General features: G+C 37.7%; 1 protein-coding gene across 2 annotated transcripts in view; it reads left to right on the plus strand.

Moving 5' to 3' along the window:
- Adk (adenosine kinase) overlaps positions 1–20,733 on the plus strand; it is a 412,863-nt gene that overhangs the window by 282,788 nt on the left and 109,342 nt on the right. For both annotated transcript variants that reach the window (XM_031362750.1, XM_031362751.1), the window contains exon 7: positions 7,835–8,005. In XM_031362750.1, coding sequence (XP_031218610.1) covers positions 7,835–8,005 — 171 coding nt within the window. The remainder of the gene's footprint in view (positions 1–7,834; positions 8,006–20,733) is intronic.

Here is a 20,733-nt window from a genome sequence, read left to right on the forward strand (position 1 = left end):
TATTGGACCTATTTCTCCAATTACCAAATTAGAGAGACCATTGGATGACAATCAACAAATTTCTAATAACTCATATTATTGGATTTCAGTTGATTAGGATATATTGGTAATATTAATTTTCATATTAAGATAATAAGAAAAAGTAATTGTCATTTCTTGTTATTTTTGTTGTAAGGGGTAGAATTAGGTTTGTGTGGATTTGTTGAAAGATTACCTTCTTGCTTCTTCTAGGGTGTAGTTTTGCTCCTCATGTTGATGTTTTCCATCTATTATCCTTTGTAGAGCTGGATTTGTGGAAAGATATTGTGTAAACTTTGTTTTGTCATGGAATATCTTGTTTTCTTCATCTATGGTAATTGAGAGTTTTGCTGGGTATAGTATCCTAGGCTGGCATTTGTGTTCTCTTAGGGTCTGTATGATATCTGCCCGGAATCTTCTAGCTTTCATAGTCTCTGGGGAGAAGTCTGGTATAATTCTGATAGGCCTGCCTTTATATGTTAGTTGACCTTTTTCCCTTACTGCTTTTAGTATTCTTTCTTTCTTTAGTGCATTTGGTGTTTTGATTATTATATGACAAGAGGAATTTCTTTTCTGGTCCAGTCTATTTGGAGTTCTGTATGCTTCTTGTATGTTTATGGGCATCTCTTTCTTTAGGTTAGGGAAGTTTTCTTCTATAATTTTGTTGAGATATTTACTGGCCCATAACATTGGGAGTCTTCATTCTCTTCTATACCTATTATCCTTAGGTTTGGTCTTCTCATTGCATCCTGGATTTCCTGGATGTGTTGGGTTAGGAGCTCTTTGCTTTTTGCATTTCTTTGACTGTTGTGTCAATGTTTTCTATGGTGTCTTCTGCCCCTGAGATTCTCTCTTCTATCTCTTGTATTCTGTTGTTGATGCTTGCATCTACAACTCCTGATTTCTTTCCTAGGTTTTCTATCTCCAGAGTTGTCTTTCTTGCTGATTTCTTTATTGTTTCTATTTCCATTTTTAGATTCTGGGTGGTTTTGCTCATTTCCTTCACCTGTTTGATTATGTTTTCCTGTAGTTCTTTAAGGGATTTTTGTGTTTCCTCTTTAAGGGCCTCTAGTTGTTAACCTGTATTCCCCTGTATTTCTTTGAGGGTACTATTTATGTCCTTCTTAAAGTCCTGTATCATCATCATGAGAAGTGATTTTATATCTGAATCTTGCTTTTTCGGTGTAATGGTGTGCCCAGGACTTGCAATGGTGGGAGTATTAGGTTCTGATGATGCCGAGTAACCTTGGTTTGTATTGTTTATTTTCTTATGCTTGTCCCCCGACACCTGGTTATCTCTAGTGCTACCTGCCCCTGCTAAATCTGACTGGAGCCTGTCCTTCCTGTGATCCTGGTTGTGTCAGAACTCTTCAGAGTCAAGCTGCCTCTGTGATCCTAAGATTTTGGTATCCTGTGATCCTGGGCTTGTTAGAGGACCTGGGAGTGGAGCTTCCTCTGGGAGTCGTGGGACTGGCTGCAGAGATTGCGCCCAAGGTCTGCTCTGAGCACCAGCCAGCCCAGACCAGCGCTCATCTTTTGTAATGTCTAAGAAGTATTCCCTACAACAGCCCTTTTTCTCTAGAGATGTTATAAAGTACATCTGTAGTTTAAATATTAAAAGCAACATTCAAACATTTTTAAAAGGCAGGCTAATAATGTATGTCATTTTAACATAAAAATTCCCAGTTAAGGGTAGTCTGTTTCTTAGATTTTTGCTTTGGTTTTTACCTGGAGTTTAATTGTTTGTTTGTTTGTTTGTTTGTTTTGACCTGGTTTGGTTTGACTACTCAGAACCCCACAAGATGAAAGCACAGGTCAAAATACAGTGGGTATACCTTTCAAATGTCTGTCCTTACTGACCTCTCTGCCAGGTAGGCCTGAGTCTGATATGTAACAGCACCTCCAGGAGGAATGACATGTTCAAAGTCATGAGCATACGGGGAGATATTTCAGATCCAGCACATAAGCAAGTTGTCAGAAGAATTAGTGAGTCAAGAGTATAAGTTTGTTGAATATTCCCTTTGTGTTTTTTCAGATTATTCCTAAGACTGTTGGTTACTCTCTTCAGCAGCATTGTGTGTGTCTGCTTCAGGCTGAGACTGCTGCTCACTGATAGAATGCTGGCCTAGATGTGTTAGGCCTTGGGCATGATCTCAACTCCACCTTTCACTACCTTAAACATTGTTTCTTTCATTGTTAGAAAAGAGCCTTTGTCTACATTGGACTTTACTAGGATAGAGCCTAGGATGACCTGAGACATCAGAACATCCTGCCCATCTGTTTTTCTATTTTTCAGTTCTTTACAGAGTTGTTGTATTTATTTACCCTTTGTCACCTTTCCCAGTCTTCTGTTTGACTGAGCAAGGATCTTAATATTTCTTTAGTCCTGTCTGTGGAAATAATTTTGTACTTGAGAAGGATGATACTTACTTTTCTTTTGTTATAGAGTCTATTTTAAAAAACAAGAAACAAAAACAAAAACTTTCTAATCAAACTAGAATTCACATGACTGTGTGTCTGGGGGTGGGGATAAACTACAAGTCCTTAGCAATCAGCCAAACTAAGTGTTTGCTTGCTCTTTATATGTGACGTGCAGAAGATGCCGAGCCCCTCAATTACCACTGCATAAGCTTTAATGCCTGTGTGTATTTGCTTTAGGACTAGGTAGAGAAGAGTGAGACTTGGTATTATAAAACAACATCGGTTGCTTCTGCCCTCTGTATCTCTTAGGATACCCAGATCAGAGTATTTTATAATAGCATAGGCAAAGGTCTCCCTTCCCACCCCAGTTTGTCTTAGTGTGTTCACTTAGTCAGAGTCATTGTCACTCTGTATACTTCTATGTTTTGTTCCTGGCAAGGTCTTGTTTAGCCCAGGCTGGCCTTGAAGCTTCCGTGAACACAATACCAGATTTGTGTTCTTGAACCCCTGCTTCAGCCTATTGAATGCTGAGATTGCAGGCATTCGACAACACCCCCACCATTCTATATTCTTTTGAATCAAGAAAAACTTATATTTACATAAGTGCCTATGTACACACACATAAGTTTCATACCTCAAATAACTGTTAATGGGTGTCATTCCAAAGCTTACATTCTTAGGTAAAGACATTTAAGAGGAATCCCAAATAATGACTCTGAATTGAAGTAAATACTAGTGAAGAAAAAAAATTGTTTCCCTTTGTTTTTGTATATTTCTTTTTCTTTTTCTTTTTCTTTTTTAACTATATTTAAAATACCCTGAGAAATCCCTTAGAGTGATTAAGATTTCCAGGCAGTAAATCAAGCTTTGCTAAAATGGTCTTTTACCCCATCTTCCTCCTTTTTTTTGTTTGTAATGAATGACAATATCCCCCTGTGTTTTGAATTCTGATAAGCATTTTTCCATCTGTAAATACATAAACTGTCTTTTGAATTGTTTACAGGGAGAGACATACAGAGCTAACTGTATAAACGGACATCCCTAACTATAAAATCCCAAGACTTTGCTGGATATATGGAGTGTTTTTCTAAAGTACACACATATAGACTTCTGACTTACTTGTATTATAAACCTGACATGAACAGAATGATTCTTTTTGTAGCAGTACTGTTTTGACTCTGGGTCGTGCGGTAGACTGGAGTACGCGCCTCAGCAAAGGTTATAAATCTCGGAAGAAAAGTTATGGTTGGCATACATTTTAACAATCTTTGCCATCTTACAGCACAAATCCCAACTTGTTTAAATTGTGAATATTTACTTTACAAAGTAAGAGATTGTTTTAAAATATAATTAAGTTGTACTACTTATTTAGAAGCTAATGTTTTTGCCTATTTATAAAATTCACAAAATCAAATATATACTATCCATATTACAATACTATTGTGTTATATATTTTAGAGTAAAACACATACAACACACATAGATTTGGAATCAGGCCAAATTTAGACTCTGGAAGCATACTGTTCTGTGACTTAAATTACAATCATATGTATTTGAGCACAGATCAAATTTTCAGTCTGAAGTTGGTGAGAAGCCTAATTATTTGACCAGGTTACTATTTATACAGCCCACTCTGTGGCTGTCTGTGGTTAATCTGCAGCTGGCAGAACGCTAGCTCGGGGAGGCTTCTATTTCATGCTGTAACAGTTTGGAGAAAAATAAGAGAGGGAAGCTTTAAAACTCTTCTCATTAAATAAACGACTAAAAAAGCAAGTATATACATACTACTACAGAGACAGATGCTGTAAAAACTGCTTCATTTAATTCTCTTAGTGACTGAAATAGCAAGGAACGCAGCTGGGGTGCTGATAGTTTTCAAGTGGCATGTGTCTAAAGAAAAAACATTGGGGATATTTTTTTAATAGTGTTTCAAACATTACCTTTTAGAATAATTGAATCATAGTTAGGAATTAGTGGCATGGAGTTTCTAAATGTGAAAACATGTTATTATGATAAGAAACATCATTTGCAAGCCATTGCAAGGATCATGGCTTGTACTCATATGACTCTTCAAATCTACTTGGCAGGCTTTTAGAGGACACAGGAGCATTTAGAAGTAAAGTCTCACAGCCTTGGGAAAACTATTTTATGTACAATTCTGAAGAAATAATCTTAATTAGGCAAAGAGGATATGATGTAATATCTAGTGGTATCAAGTGACAGGAGAGGAAATAGCATTGAGCAGACCTTGTCTTTCCAGATTCTTCTTGTCCTCCAGGAATGGGACAGGACTCTAGAATAAGGCTCTTGTGGCCTACTTCCATATAAAATGGGAACTTCACACAGAAGTACTGTACCTCTGCACTTTCCTCCTATTTCCAAGGTACCATATCTTAGTGTACAGTGTCCTGAGCCCCAACACAATTGCAGCTTAAAAAGTCTCTCTTAATTTTTCTGAATGCATAAGGGCAACAAACTGTCTTCCTAATACAAGTGACTGCCACCACAGAATTTATCCTTTTAGAATTATGATCAACCTGCCATATGAAAAGTTATTGGGAAAAGGTTCTATTTTTCTCTCTTCAAAGTTCTGTATCCTCCTATGATGTGAGTGACTAGCCTCTCAATAAAAGTTGATACTTCATAAAACTTTGTAACTTTAGTTTGTTTGTTGAGGTAGACTGGGTCTCATTTATACTGCCTAGACTGGCTTTGACCTCGGCAGTCTTCCAAGCTCGGCCTACCAAGTTCTGGAAGTACAGGTGTACAAGATCATACCTGGGATTTTCAGAATCCTTTAAAGGCATTTCTTGTATGTTGTCATTATTTTCTCTTCTTTTTACCCAGTTGAAAATGAGCCACCTTTCCCAGTTCTTTGCTCTGATTATCCTTGCTCCCTTGGTTTTTCCTTCTGTTTCTTCACTGTGTTGCTTTCTTTGAAAAGAGGGAATGGTCAAAATACATGCTTATTATCTGTCCTCTGAAGCTAGGCCTGTTATCCAGCACTTGGGGAAGGAGAGTATAGGATCTGGAGTCCAAAGCCAGCCTGAGCTGCATGGTAGAATCTGTGTCAAATAAACCAACCCCCAGAACCATCTTCTCATTCCCTCTTTCATCAAAATCAAGTTCCTGTTTTGATTTCAGAATTATTTACTAAATGAGAGTGATGAAATAGTATGTATGACATTCGTTTCATAATAATCACTAAATTGGAAGGTGTTACTCCAGTGCCTGGTACACCAGAACTAATCAGTAAATTTCAGATGGTTGTAGCAACATTCACTGATTATCTCTGGACTTGATTAATATTCCTTACCCTCGTTCTCTCGCTAGTCCTTCTACCCCTCTGTAGTTTACTCTCACAACAAGTGCCTTTATCTAGTCATCACATCCTGTGTGCGCCCAGTGCCTTCATCGTTGCCTCACCGTAACCCTGAACACATTAGCATCTTCCTCGAATCCCCTGTCACATTCCTCTGCCACATTCTCCCTGTTTGCCTACCATCATTCTCTCCTTTTCTGTCTTGCTCTCATCTGTTCTCTCACTGGTCCACATTCCCTCCCTTGGTAATCAGAACCACACTCTTCTCATGTATTTCTGATGACTCAAACATTTTCATGGAAACTCGGAATAGTTGTTGTATTTGCAATGTGACCCTAGTCTTATTCTGGACTTTTCTATTCAACAATAAAACCAGATTCTTTTTAAAAAAAAAAAAAATTAAACATCATCTTTGAATTCTACTTTTTGCCTTTTATATCTCAAACAGTCTGTGGGTTTCATACTTAGAACTCCAGTGTGGCTTTCTCTTACACAGCCAAAGTCAGGGTGTTACTAGTTGATGGTAAATTGTTGCTGTCCTGTTTGGTTTTCTTGCCTTTTTTTCTCTAATCACACTCCTCCCCACATTGCAGCCTCCCCACACTCCCATGTCCAGTGCCTCCTGACTGCCCCACAGGCCTCTGTATTAGCACAGTCTCACAGTCTGTCATTGTGCTTGGACTTGTCTCCTCTCTGTACCTCTCTACCTTCTTTCACATCTGTCCATATCTGCCTATGTCTCTATCCAGAAAGCACTAATATATGCTAAAAAGATTTTATCATGAGAAATGTAAATAAGTAGTATTTTAAAATACGGTGTTCCTGGTATGAAACTAATTTTATGTTATAGCCTGGGATTACTTTCTTATTATTTAAAAATTCTAACTAAGAGACTGGAGGCCCCAGGGAGTTTAGAGGTCAGGTGGGGTGGGGGCTGGGGGCATCCACGTGGAGACTAGGGGTGGGGAGGAGGTGAGGGATGAGGAGCATTGGGAGGGTGGATGGAATATGGAGTGTAAAAAATAGATTAATTTAATAAGCTGGGCAGTGGTGGTTGCACGCCTTTAATCCCAGCCTTTGGGAAGCAGAGGCAGGCGGTTTTCTGAGTTTGAGGCCAGCCTGGTCTACGGAGTAAGTTCCAGGACAGCCAGGGCTACACAGAGAAACGCTGTCTCAAGAGAAAAAAACAAATACAAAAACAAAAAACAAAAAGAAAAAAACTTTAAAAACTTCTAACTAAAAATAAGTATTAAGAAAAAAATCCAGGCATTGTGACACACCTATAATCTCCAGACTTCTAGACCTCTCCATGCCATCATTGGTTAATGTAGTAGACACTTTCTTGAGACTAGAAAATAAGAGCAAATAAATTTAGTTAAGATTTTTTTTTTAATATTTATTTATTATATAGTACACTATAACTGTCTTCAGATATTCCAGAGAGGGCGTCAGATCTCATTACGGGTGTTTGTGAGCCACCATGTGGTTGCTGGGATTTGAACTCGGGACCTTCGGAAGAGCAGTTGGTGCTCTTAACCACTGAGCCATCTCGCCAGCCCTAGTTAAGATATTTTTAAGGTAATAAATAAACTATTCTCTTTACAAACATTATGTCTAAACCACTGAAAAGATGATGAATGTTTATTAGAAGCTAGGATTCCACCTACCTCCATTTATATTTCTGAAATTTAAATATACGTAGTATTTTCTTGAGTATTTTTGTTTTCTAGGTTCCAAGTGTTCATAGTGGTGCATATATAAAATCTAATGTGAAATATGTTTCTTTGCAGTAATGACATGTAGCAAACATATAGTGCTCACGTGATAAACGTTTTTCTAGTTAAGTACTGCCATTTCTGCCGTGGACTTAGGTTTGTACAAGCATTGGTATTTTATATTGTTTATGTAAGCGTTGGTATTTGATTGAATCTTGTATAAGCATCAAGGATACTTACCCCATATTTAAGGTTTTTATTTAAGCATTCATAAACATACACATAGTTCCTCTTATTCTCACTTAAACTGTGTGGAGGCAACTGTTCTAATTTCATCTCTTTTTTTTTCATCATCTAGGGCTTCTTTCTCACAGTCTCCCCAGAGTCGGTATTGAAAGTGGCTCGCTATGCTGCCGAGAACAACAGGGTCTTCACTTTGAACCTGTCTGCACCATTCATTAGCCAGTTCTTCAAGGAAGCCTTGATGGAAGTCATGCCTTATGTTGACATCCTCTTTGGAAATGAGACGGTAAGTTGCTGTAGAAAAGGAAAACAAAATAATCTAAGGTGTTGTAGCACACTCCTTTAATCCCAGCATTCAGGAGGCAAAGGCAGGCAGACCTCTATGAGTTGATATCCTGTCTCCAAAAAAAAAAAACAAAACAAAACAAAAAAAGTTTGTCTGTTTTGGGACTGTGTGTATGTTTAGGATAGCATAAATATAAATAAAAATAAGAAAATTTTGGGTAAGTTTTGGGATAATTGTATAAGATTCACTCAATGTGACTTTCTCTACCACTGTATTTTTGTATTTCCTAAAGAATAATTTCTTATTAAAATTATTTCCTTAAAAATTAAATCATTAGGGATTAAGTTATATATAGTAAGAGTCACCCTTCTTCCTCTATGTTTTTTTCACTTCTGTAATAGACTAGGGGAAGCTATGACTGAGCCTTCATGGGATTGTAGCCATACTGATGAACTTTTATGAATGTTGGGGGTTTTCTGTTACATTGATCACCCTGGATCTCCGTATGTGAAGCCTGGTGTGCACATGCAATAAATAAATAAACAGTCAAATAGATAAATGCAAATTTTTAAATGACTAAATTTATATATAAAGGCATCTCAATCATTGATTGATGCTAAAGAGAAGAGACTTAGGGGAACAGAAAAGAATAATCCCCCCAAAGTGACTTTTATGTTTACAGAAAATGTTGATGATATCAAAATGGTCTTCACTGTTTAAAAAAGAAAAAAAAGAAAGTGTGTTAAGCAAAGCAACAGTCAAAAAATAAAAGGTTAATTAGAATTAATCAAAAATTAAATGCTTTTATGGCCAAGAATAGCTGAACACAGCTGTAATCCATCACTGAGGATACAGATGCAAGAGGATAGTGTGTCCAAGGCTAGGTTGGTACAAAGAGAAACCTTAAATAACAAGAAAAAAAAATGGATTTTTGCTTCAAAGAACAAGCTCTGGAATATGGAACAATACCCACATAAGTGGAAAGAGTAGTTATCAAGCTTCAAATATATAACTCAATGACAACAAGAAAACCAACAAGCAAATTTTAAAAATGGCTGATGAGAGCCAGGCAGTGCTGGCACATGCCTTTGATCCCAGCACTTGGGAGGCAGAGGCAGGTGGATTTCTAAGTTCAAGGCTATCATGTTCTACAGAGTGAGTTCCAGGACAGCCAGGGCTACACAGAGAAGCCCTGTCTCAAGAAAAAGAAAATGGCTGACGAGTCTCGGCATGAGCATGCATCCTGTCATTCTGGAGGTTGAAGCAGAAGATCCAAAGCTGAGGCCACCCTGGGCTATGGACAGGGAGACTATCTTAAAACAGTCATACATATATTTATACATTTGCACACATACATTGATCAAAGGACTTAAGTAAACAGTTCTCAAAAAATATACCCACTTTACAGATGGTCTGTAAACACATGAAAAGACAGTCAATATCTCTGATTATTAGAGAAACATTAATGGACCTAAAATTAGACACTGCTTCATATCCATAAGCCTGATGGAGAAACTGAACGCCTGTGTATTACTGGTTAAAATGTGAAGTTATAAAGCTCTTATGGAAAATAGTTTAGTAAATTGACAAACAAAAATGAACATAGAATTATTAACATAACTCAGCAATTCAACTTCTTAATCTGTCCCAAAACTAAAAGCAAAAACTCAAAGGCTTACACGCGACTGTGTTTCAACACTATTCACAATAGCCAGTGGTATAGGCAAAGCGATTATGTTGATGTTGTTGGTCGGTCGGTTGGTTGGTTTGGTTTGGTTTGGTTTGGTTTGGTTTGGTTTGGTTTGGTTTGGTTTTTGAGACAGGGTTTCTTTGTGTCCTTACTATTCCGGAACTCACTCTGTAGACCAGGCTGGATTTGAACTCACAGAGATCTGCCTGCCTCTGCCTCCTAAGTACTAGGATTAGAGGTATAGACCACCACGCTCAGTTGCAAATCAAATTTTTAGTGAGCAAAATTTCTAATATATATAGATGGAATATTATTAAACATCAAAGAATAGAAACTTCCATCCATATGCTTTATGAATGTCTTAAAAACGTTCTATAAAGCTTAAAAAGCCAGATGTAGCAAACAACCTTTGGATTTCTCTACAGACATGGGAGTGCAACTGAGGGTAAAGTGACTGCTTACTCAATGAAGTGCCATACATTCAGACCAACACCGTGGAGATGGAGGTTTAGGTAAATTCACAGACCCACAATAGAGCATTGCATTCCAGTGGTACAAACCAGGCATGGTCATTGGTAATGGTTGCACACAGGCATAGTCAGTGGTGATGGTTACACACAGGCATAGTCAGTGGTGATGGTTACACACAGGCATAGTCAGTGGTGATGGTTACACACAGGCGTAGTCAGTGGTGATGGTTACACACAGCTGTGAATGTGCTTAGCACTGAACTTAGTACTTAAAATGGTAAGGTTATGTTACATATAGTTAACAATTTTATAAAGACTTATTCTACAAACTAGTAACATTGGATTAGGTCTTAGTACAGATTAATAAATGATATTTTCAAACCTAGAAGACAAAACTGTAAGCTGCTACATCATTACATGTCATGTTGAACAACTTTTTCTTATCTTTTGTTTGTGAATCCTGTTCATTTGCATTCACTTCAACAAATATTCATGTAGTAAAACCTATTATGGCAAATCAGTAACCAATAGAAACCAAGTACTTTGTAAGATCAGTTGTGATATGGACTATAGAATGAAGGTGGCTTCAGGGCGATCCGATGTGTTTGGTATTTTATTGAAGCAGTCTTTAAAGGACTTCTGATAAATAAACAGCTACCTAATGCGATAATGTTTGCTCTGCGCTTTAACGGTGAGGTTGGATGAAGCTGCATTTGCATATAATACAAAATCAAATAATTCAGCACCTTAATGATACCAAGTAAGTTTTAAATGTTTTAAATGTTAATCAGCTAAGGTAATGCAGTTTAATAGGGATAATAAAGATGATATTGTATTTGATTACAAAGTGCAAGTAGATTAATGTTTTAGCTTTTGAACATATTACCATTGTTCTCCTTGAATACTTTAGTAATAAGAATAAATTATCTTCAGCTCTTAAAGAAAGAAAACATTTTTGTTGTAAAAATGCACTGCCATGTAAAATGTAATGAACAAGAAATATATGTGTATTTACATGATTATTTTATATTTCCTCTTTTCCCTTCTTAGTGCCCCCCCAATTTACTTAATATTCGATTTCCAAGAATGATGGTAATCATCTGATATCAAGCACACTTAGCTTTGATTTGTACTTGGTTGTCCCTTTCCTTTTCTGGAAAGATTTGGACACTAGCATTGATGATTTCCCAGTGGTCTTAGTTAAAATTTAACTGCTTTAGCAAGCTGGGCGTAGCAGTACCTGACTACAGACTGAAGCACTTCTGAGGTGGAGGCAAGGGCACTGCATGGTCTAGGCTAGCCTGGAACTTGTAGGCAAAACTTTGTCTCAAGATGAGTAAGTAAAAACCAGGAGCTGGAGATAAGGCTCAGCTAGCACCCACAACTCTCTGTAACTCCTGTTCCAAAGGAGCAGATACTCGCTTACTCATACACATAAAGTAAATGAATAAATAAAAATTTAAAAGTAGTAAGTAAATAAAAATAACTTGCCCACCAACCTTATTGCGTCAAAGACAGTCATCAAGTGATCCCCATGAAACAAGTAAAAGACATGCTTGCAAAATTGTCCCAGTGTACTTACCACTCACACTGGTTCTCAGCCTTCCTGATGCTATGACCCTTTAATACAGTTCCTCATGTTGTAACCCCCCCAACCATAAAATTATTTTCGTTGCTAATTAACAACTGTAATTTTGCTGTTGTTATGCACTGTAATGTAAATATCTGTTTTCCCGATGATCTTTAGTTACCCCTGTGAAAGAGTCTTTTCACAGGGTGGGGATCCACAGATTGAGAACCACTGAGACTGTAGCATTAAGAGTTAAGCCAATTGTACCACTGTAAGACCCAAGATTTTAAGCTCTACTGAATAGAAAACAAACAAACAAAAAGGCTTTATATATTTATGTTCATTTAAGAAAATACTAGTAGTGATGTATTATTTTGAAATATACAGTTAATATGTTTGGAGTTATTTAAAATTTATATTGAGAAAAATGTATGTGTTTTCAGTATTGCTGTAGGCAAGCATCTACATAAGACTGTTTAATTGATTGTTGTTCTATATCAAACAACTTTTATAATACTCATTTTATTGTTATAATATTTTATAAATTTTAAAGAATATGACATGAATCCCAGTACTTGGGAGGCAGAAGCAGGTGGATTTCTGAGTTCGAGGTCAGCCTGGTCTACAGAGTGAGTTCCAGGACAGCCAGGTATATACAGAGAAACCCTGTCTCGAAAAAACAAAACAAAACAAAAGACAAAAAACTAAAACAAACAAACAAACAAAAAAGAATATGATAAAAAAAGATACTGTAGGTATTGAAGGGGGATCTCTGGGAGGAGTTGGGGTACAAAAGGGAAATGAGAATGTGATTTAATTCTATTAAAATATGTTTGTAAATTATGTATTGTAAAATATGTTAGCAAATTCAGATAAATTGAAATCATGTGACTTTTCTCATCATAATGCAATAAAACTTAAAAAGAAAAAAAGAGTTAAGCCAAGTATCCATACAGAATATCTGTTGTGAGAGGACTGAGTTGGGACTCTAGGGTTCTGAAAAGCTAGTGTTTGTGAGTGAAGAAGCAGACAAGGAAGCAGCCCGGCACTTCTAAGAGAAAGGCAAACTTGTTTCAGATACACCTGGGCTACACAGAAAGTTCAAGCCAGCCTGGGTTACTTACTGCAACTCTTGTCTCAAAAAAATTATAAACTAAGAAAAAAAAAAAAAGATGAGGGGGAATAAGTCCCTGCATTTGAAAGAGTTTTGAATCTTCTTGTAGTCACTCTTCACTTCAGACTGAAAGTAGAATTCATAAGCTAGTGCAAGAAGGGTGTGTGCTTGTACGTCTAGCAATTGGAAGGCAGAGGCAGGAAGATCAAATGTTTGAAGCCAACCCAGGCAACATGAGTTCCTGTTTCAAAGGCAAGAAAAATGAATGTTTGAAAATAATTAGATACATCCTAAGAAAAATTGGAACATCATTGATCCAGTATTCTGATGTAGACAAAGGGAGTTACTAAGTGACTTACTTACCCTCTTTATTGTTTTGTAGTAAGAAGTACTTAACAGAACTCCAAATGCACTCAGTGGAATGCTGGTCTGGCTACAGCCCTACAGGCCTGTACTCTGGGTATTTGGCAGGTAGAAGGAAAATCAGCAGTTCTCAGTCGCTGTGGGCTATATCATACGTTCCTATCTGGAAAGACAGAAAGCATAGAAGGCAGAAAGGAGCAAAGCTGAGCATTCCAACCATTTTCCAGCATGCAGTTCACTATGCAGCACCATCTGCAGTGCTGCACACCCTTCCCATGGTCCATTTGAAGAATTTTTCCTTCATCCCAAGCAGAAGCTCTGTGCATATTAAATAATAACTCCACCCATATTCTGTCTTCCCAGCCTTGGTAGCTGCCTTTTTTGCATTATCACCAAGAGTTTGCACATACTAAGTACCTTATACAACTAGCTTCATTTGATAATTATCTGACATCCTCGGCTTATTTCCCATAATGTTTTCAAAGTTTGTCCATGTTATAGCATGTCTTAGAAGTATATTGTCTTCTAAAGTTGAATAATATTTCATTCTCTTTCTCCCCCAAGATACTTCCCACCCTCTTATTCCATTGTTCAGACAAGTCTTTTGCGTTTTAGGCAAGTGGTCCTCCACTTGTCTGTCCCGCAGCCTTCCCTGAAATTCAGAAATGCGCTGAGACATGTTCTTATCTCAATTATGATTGTTTAGTCAACCTGTATGATGGCTGATGAGGCTGAAGCAGGATTGCCAAGAGTTCATGGCCAACTTAGACTATAGATCCAGACCCTGCCTTTTAAAAGAGCAACAAAAATAAATAAATGAATAGTTAAATAAAGAAACAAAATCTAACCCTATCATTGCATTGTATTTTCAGCTCTTAAATAAAATGCCTTAATTCATAGGTTATATTCACTAAAGTAGCTTTGCTTCTTCATCTACATTCACTTGCAGTCAGCTTAATAAAGGCCATTCTACATGCAGGTAATTATAAATTATATCAGTTGATGCCAGCTCATGTTTTGTAGTCATTGTCTACCTGTACATGATTAAAGAACTTGATTGTTCTTGTTTTTCATTATTATTAAATTAAGAAGTTTTTGAATAGAGTCATTTTGAAAACGGTCCTTAAGAGTAATACCTTTTAAGGTTCCCTAATCACTAGATAATTAACCTGCCAGGATTAAGTACACTCAACTTTGCCTCAGGATGCTCAGCTCTCAAATAAGGTCAATTATCTCCTGATAATGACTACTTTGTCAAGAGTTACCACTTAATTCCACAGTGAAGCGTCACATCACCCATATAGTACACTTTAAGATATTTAAGGTAGTAAAATACAGCTTGAAATTGGCCAGAAGAGCTCTGTTGAATAATTTCATGTGTACTGAGAATAATATATTGCTTATTAGCCTCCCCCTTTTGTGCATAGTATTTTGACTCTGACAAATGACTTAATTTTATAAAGATACCCTATAGCTCTGCTGCATCAAATCCTCTGGTGGTTTTGTTGCATTCCCATTTCTTTACGGGGAGTCTTGGGTTAAATCTTTTGACTTCACAGAATGTAGAGCAGAGAAGCCGAGATTACTCTCTTTCCTATGTAGTCATTTAACCTGTGCTGCTTTTGCTGTTTAGACAGGGTTTCATTCCATAGCCTTGTTAGCCTTGAAATGGAGATGCTCCAGCCTCAGCACCCACCATGCTAGTGCTACAGGTACCACTGTTCCCTTCTCTCCCTCTCTCCCTTCCTTCCCCACCCTCCTTCCCTCTTTAAACACAGTTCTTTGTTTCATAGAAAGGTATACCGTATAGGTCTGCTTTGTACTTGGCTTTTTTTTTTCCAATAAGTATGTCTTTATATGTATGTATGTATTTATTTATTCATTTAATCTATATGAGTACACTGTCGCTGTCTTCAGACACACCAGAAGAGGGCATCAGATCCCATTACAGATGGTTGTAAGTCACCATGTGGTTGCTGGGAATTGAACTCAGGACCTCTGAAAGAGCAGTCAGTGCTCTTAATTGCTGAGCCATCTCTCCAGCCCAATAAGTATGTTTTGATCCTTCCACAACATCTTTTGTTATTTAGAGCCAAATGTTTCCACATTGTATGAACACACTATGTGAGCTCTTAAGTCAGTCCCAGGATTTCACAGTAAAAACAAGTATTTCACTAAATAACTGTTGATCTGTATTTCTGTAATATTAGATGTGCTTCTTCAGGGTGAATTCCTAGAAGTGGGAATAATGACTCAAAGGAGCAGTAATTACACAGTTTTATAGATAGTTTCAAATTCCTCTCCAAATTAATTGTATATATTTTCAGACTTCAACAGCAATGTCTGTTTCTGATTCTTTTTGTTTTGTTTCTGCAATGCTGGAGATGAAATCCAAATACTTTTGAGTGCTAGGCAAGAGCCCTGTCAAAGCTATGCTCCTTGCTCCTCTTAGGTTTAAATGTTTGATTATAAACTGCTTATAAAACATTGCCGTCAAATAAAATTCATTAGAATAGTAAAAATGTCACTTTATTTCCAAAATATTCATTGCTTTTATGAAAATTAAACTGAATTAAGATGAATTTTCTGTTCTTCCCAACTAACTCATTTCTATAATATGATAAAAGTAATGCCAGATGCTGGGCAGTGGTGGCCACGCCTTCAACCCCAGCACTTGGGAGGCAGAGGCAGGTGTATCTCTGAGTTCGAGGCCAGCCTGGTCTACAGAGCAAGTTCCAGGACAGCCAGGGCTACACAGAGAAACCTTGTCTTGAAGAACCAATAATAATAATTATTATTATTTATTTTATTATAATAATATCACATACTACTTATGACATGTTATAATTAGAATATTAAATATATTGATTAACTGTTATATAATAATAAATATAATATATACTATGGTTTTTATTATTATACCAGAGGTTAAATGTGATCATTCTTTAGGGCATTCATCTCTGTTTTGCTTATTTTATTAAAACATTGTATGAATGTTTAAAAAAAAAAGTCACTATTCTATACTTGTTTAACATTCTGACCCCATATTTCATACGTAGTCAATATCCCTATCCTGTGCTAACCATCTCAGCTCTACCTGGCAGAAGCTCTCCTTCCTGTGCTGTTAGATCAGCTTTGAATATGATTACTTTGTGTGTCGTTATAATGTTTATGCTGTTTTATAATTACTTTTATAATTGTAATTACTTGGTCATCTGTTTTCTGTTACATGGACTATGTTTGTCCACAACACTGACTTGCATACTTCACTGAATTCCCACTACCTGAAAAGTAGTAAGGATTACTGAACATTTAAGGAATGAAGGAATTTGCTTTTCCTTTGCAAATATTAGAAAACATTTGTTTTTTACAAATATGATATCATTTAGTTACTAATTTGTTTGTTCATTTATTTTCGAAATTTGCTTGTGTAGCCCTGGTTATCCTGGAACTCATTGTGTAGACCCCATTGGCCGCAAACTCACAGATCCACCTGCCTCTGCTTCATCTTGAAAGTATGTACAATCTTAAGATGACTTTTTTTATACCAATGATTTTGTGATTTGTGTTTTGCTTTTAAATTTTTTTAAAGTGTGTGTGTGTGTGTGTGTGTGTGTGTGTGTGTGTGTGTGTGTGTGTGTGTGTGTACACCAAGGTGCATATGTAAAGGCTAAAGTATAACTTTTGGGAATTGGTTCTTTTCTTTCTCCATTTGGTTCCAAAGGTGGAACTTAGTTTCTCTAAATGTATTCCTGCTTTAGACTGTAATAAAACCCTGAAAATAATTTAGATACTAAAATACCAATTCTTATTTTGACTGCTTTATACATTCTATGTAACAAAATTAAGTTACATAGGCTTTGGATATTTATTCACTATGAGTTTGTGCCTCCCTTTTCCTTTCATAAAATAGATACACATTAGATATTCCTTTGGGTGGGTTCTTGAATTTGAGACAACCCTAAAGTAACTTCAGAATAGTGAGAGCTCCTATAGGTAAAGATAGACAGGAAAATATGCATCTCTGCCATTTTGAACACAATACTCTCCGGATCTCTACACTGTATCATTAGGTAATAATGTGTGCAAAGTGGACTTGTGGCTTTTTTCTCCTCGGTGCCTTGCTTGCACATACTAGACAGGTGCTCTGTGACTAAGACGCAGCTCATTCCCTTGCTTTTTCTTGTTTATTACTTATCACTGGTTTTGAATTTCATTTCCATCCTAGCTGTGTAGACTATAGTTGACTTCTGACAGTCACTAGTAGAGGCGACATAAAAACTCTTCAGTTGTGGTGGATTGAATGTGGAGCCCCATAAGCTCATGTATTTCAATACTTAGGTCCCAACTTGGTGGAACTATTTGGGAAGTCTTAAGATGTGTGACCTTGCTGGAGGAGGTGTGTCACTCCAGATAGGGAGTACAGTTTTAAAAAGCACACACCATTCCCCGTTAGCTCTGGCTTTCTGTCTGGTGTTTGTGAAAGCAGCTGCCACTCTCAGCTACTGTGCTCCTGCCCAGTGATACTCAGTGGACTCTAACCTTCTGGGGCTCTGAGACATCCAAGTAAATGCTTCCTTTCATAAGTTGCCTTGGCCATGGTGTTTTATCCTGGCAATAGACAACAGGTTTAAAAGCTCAATCCTCCATAGGTCTGCTTCTACTGAAGACTCCAACCAAACTTTGGAAGTCCTCCTGTCCACCCTACATTTCCAACTAAATACAAGTTCAGGGACTCCCAAGATCCTTTACTCTGAGTAACTTGGTAGAATGTCTCATAGAGTCAGGAAAGCACTTTCCTTGCAATTAGAGGTTTATTGTGATGGACCCAACTCAGGACTAGCTAAGTGAAGAGATGAGTAAGACTGGTTCAGGGAGGGCCCTGAACATCAGTACAGCTTCTGTGTCTTCCCTTTGTGGAACAGAGCATCTCACTTCCCCAGCCAAGGGAGTCCCACCAGCTGCAGTGCTCCCCTACCATAACTGTGAATAAGCAGCACTGTAGTCATTGTACTGGCTGGTTTTGTGTGCCAACTTGACACAGGCTGGAGTTATCACAGAGAAGGGAGCTTCAGTTGGGGAAGTGCCTCTATGAGATCCAGCTGTGGGCCATTTTCTCAATTAGTGATCAAGGGGGTAGGACCCCTTGTGGGTGGTGCCATCCCTGGGCTGGAAGTCTTGGGCTCTATAAGAGAGCAGCCTGAGCAAGCCTGGAGAAGCAAGCCAGTAAGGAATATCCCTCCATGGCCTCTGCATCAGCTTGTGCTTCCTGACCTGCTTGAGTTCCAGTCCTGACTTCCTCTAGTGATGAACAGCTATGTGGAAGTAAGCTGAGTAAACCCTTTCTTCCCCAACTTGCTTCTTGGTCATGATGTTTGTGCAGGAATAGAAACCCTGACTAAAACAGTCATGTATAATCATTGTCACCAGAGAAACCTGTTTTGCTACTATGTTCCAACATTACACATTTGGCTACAATGTCTCTCACTACACAATAGGGATTTTCAGGTCATTGGGATCTTTTTGCTTTATTTCATGTTTGTTAAGGATTAGCTATGACCCTAGGCCCTTCAGGTACGTAGCAGGTTCTCTACCGCTAAGTTACATCCAGAGCTCTGTGCTTTTTGAGGTAGGCTCTCACTAGATTGCCTATGCTGACCACCAGCTCATTCTATCGTCCAGGAAGGCCTTGAAATCCTCCTGTCTCAGCCTGCCAAAAAGCTGGAGTTCCAGGTTGGTGCCAACCATCAAGCCTGATGTCAGTACTGTTCTGATGTTCATTTTGTCTGACTTTCTAAAGCTATGTGCTTCCCTTGGGGAAAGGATCTTAAGGTCCACATTCCTTGAGGTCTCCCACATTGGTTACAGTTTGTAGCCTTAATGTTTGAAGCTCAGTTTTGCTGAATATGAAAAGCTTGCCTCCTGTTTCCCCCCCCCTTGTATGTTTTAAAACTATTGTTTTCATTTCTTTGCTCTCAAAATTTAATCAAAGTCCAATTCTTTTTCTAATGAGTCATTTGTAGAGATCGGGGTGTCTTTCTTTTAGTTTTGGGAGTTTTCAGATTTATTTTAATTGTGCATGTGTGTACATAGCTATGAATTTGTATGTGCCTATTTGTTTACACAGGGCCTCACACTTCAGCCCAGGTTGTCATGGGACTTACAACATCTACTTTGTTAACAGTTTCTTCTCCATTGCTGTGACAAAGCAACAGGACCAATGCAACTTATAGAAGGAGGAATTTATTTGGGGCTTACAGTGCTCATGTTTGTTACATCTATTTACTTAACATGCTTAATTATTTTGACCACAGTTTATTAAGTTCATCATCTGTGCTGTGCACAAGGTACTCAGACGTACTTGAGAATATTAACATTGCCGAGAATGCAGACATGTCTGAGCAGTAAGTGCTTGCTGCTCTTTCTAAGGGCTTATATTAGGCAACGCACAGACTTCCTAGAACTCACACTCCAGGGGACCTGAGGCCCTCTAGAAGACAGCCACTTACTTATCACAATACTGTTTGAATAGAAGTCTTCACTATAATTCACAATATAGAGCTCAACTCAGGTTTAGTGGGGCCAGGAAATGTTAATGATTTTAAGAACCTCATTTCATAGCTCCCTAAACTAAGCCTACGGATTCTGGTTTTTACCAAAAGCATTTAACCAGCTCTTACCATCTCTGGTTTTAATAACTAGCATGCTCTACCCCTACAGCACAAATATAAGAATCAGAAGATTTATAAATTTATCAATTGTTCCTATATTCGGTGGTCAGTTGTCTCTTGTTTTATTTCTCTGTTTTGCAATGCTGAGTATTAGCTCAGGGACTCTAGCACAATGAATTCTCGTGTTTTTCCTTAGAAGGATGTTTACATTTTCATTTGGAAATGCAACTTCCTTTAGGGTTTTTATTAGCTACTTTCAAGGCCACATAGATACCATCTCTCCATTGTCATTCTTGCTATGTAGTCCAGGCTGGTTTAGAATACATGATTCTCCTACTGAACACACCCCAAACAACCCCCCCCCCCTCCGGGAAGCACTGCTGTCCTATTGTTGTTCCCTTCAATGAGTAATTCATTTTGAGAAGCAACACTCAGTTTCAGTCATTAACCTGAATAAAAATTAATATTAAATTTGCAGTGGCTTATTTATAAGTATTAGTTCTTATTTGTAACAAGAGGGGTATTCTTAATTTAATAAATAAATCCAGCTTAGAGTGGTAGTTTGTAGAAAAGAATTCCCTCCGTGAGGGAAAATAGGCTTCCTTTCTCTTGAGTATGGCATTAATACAAAAACTGACCCCTCTGCTTCCTGCCACCTTCCAGGAGTGAAATGCTGTCAGGAGTGAATTGAATTTACTCTCTGGTAATCAGACTTCACATCTGGTAAGCTGGAGTCAAGAGTTTATCCCTCATGTTATGTGGAACTTAGAATTGGGCCACAAGGAGTACTGCAGAATAAAGTAGAATAACTTATGCTTGCTGCAGAGAGCATCCAGGTGACCACTAATAG

Source organism: Mastomys coucha, unplaced genomic scaffold, assembly GCF_008632895.1.
Source record: "Mastomys coucha isolate ucsf_1 unplaced genomic scaffold, UCSF_Mcou_1 pScaffold9, whole genome shotgun sequence".
Classification (NCBI taxonomy): Eukaryota; Metazoa; Chordata; class Mammalia; order Rodentia; family Muridae; genus Mastomys; species Mastomys coucha.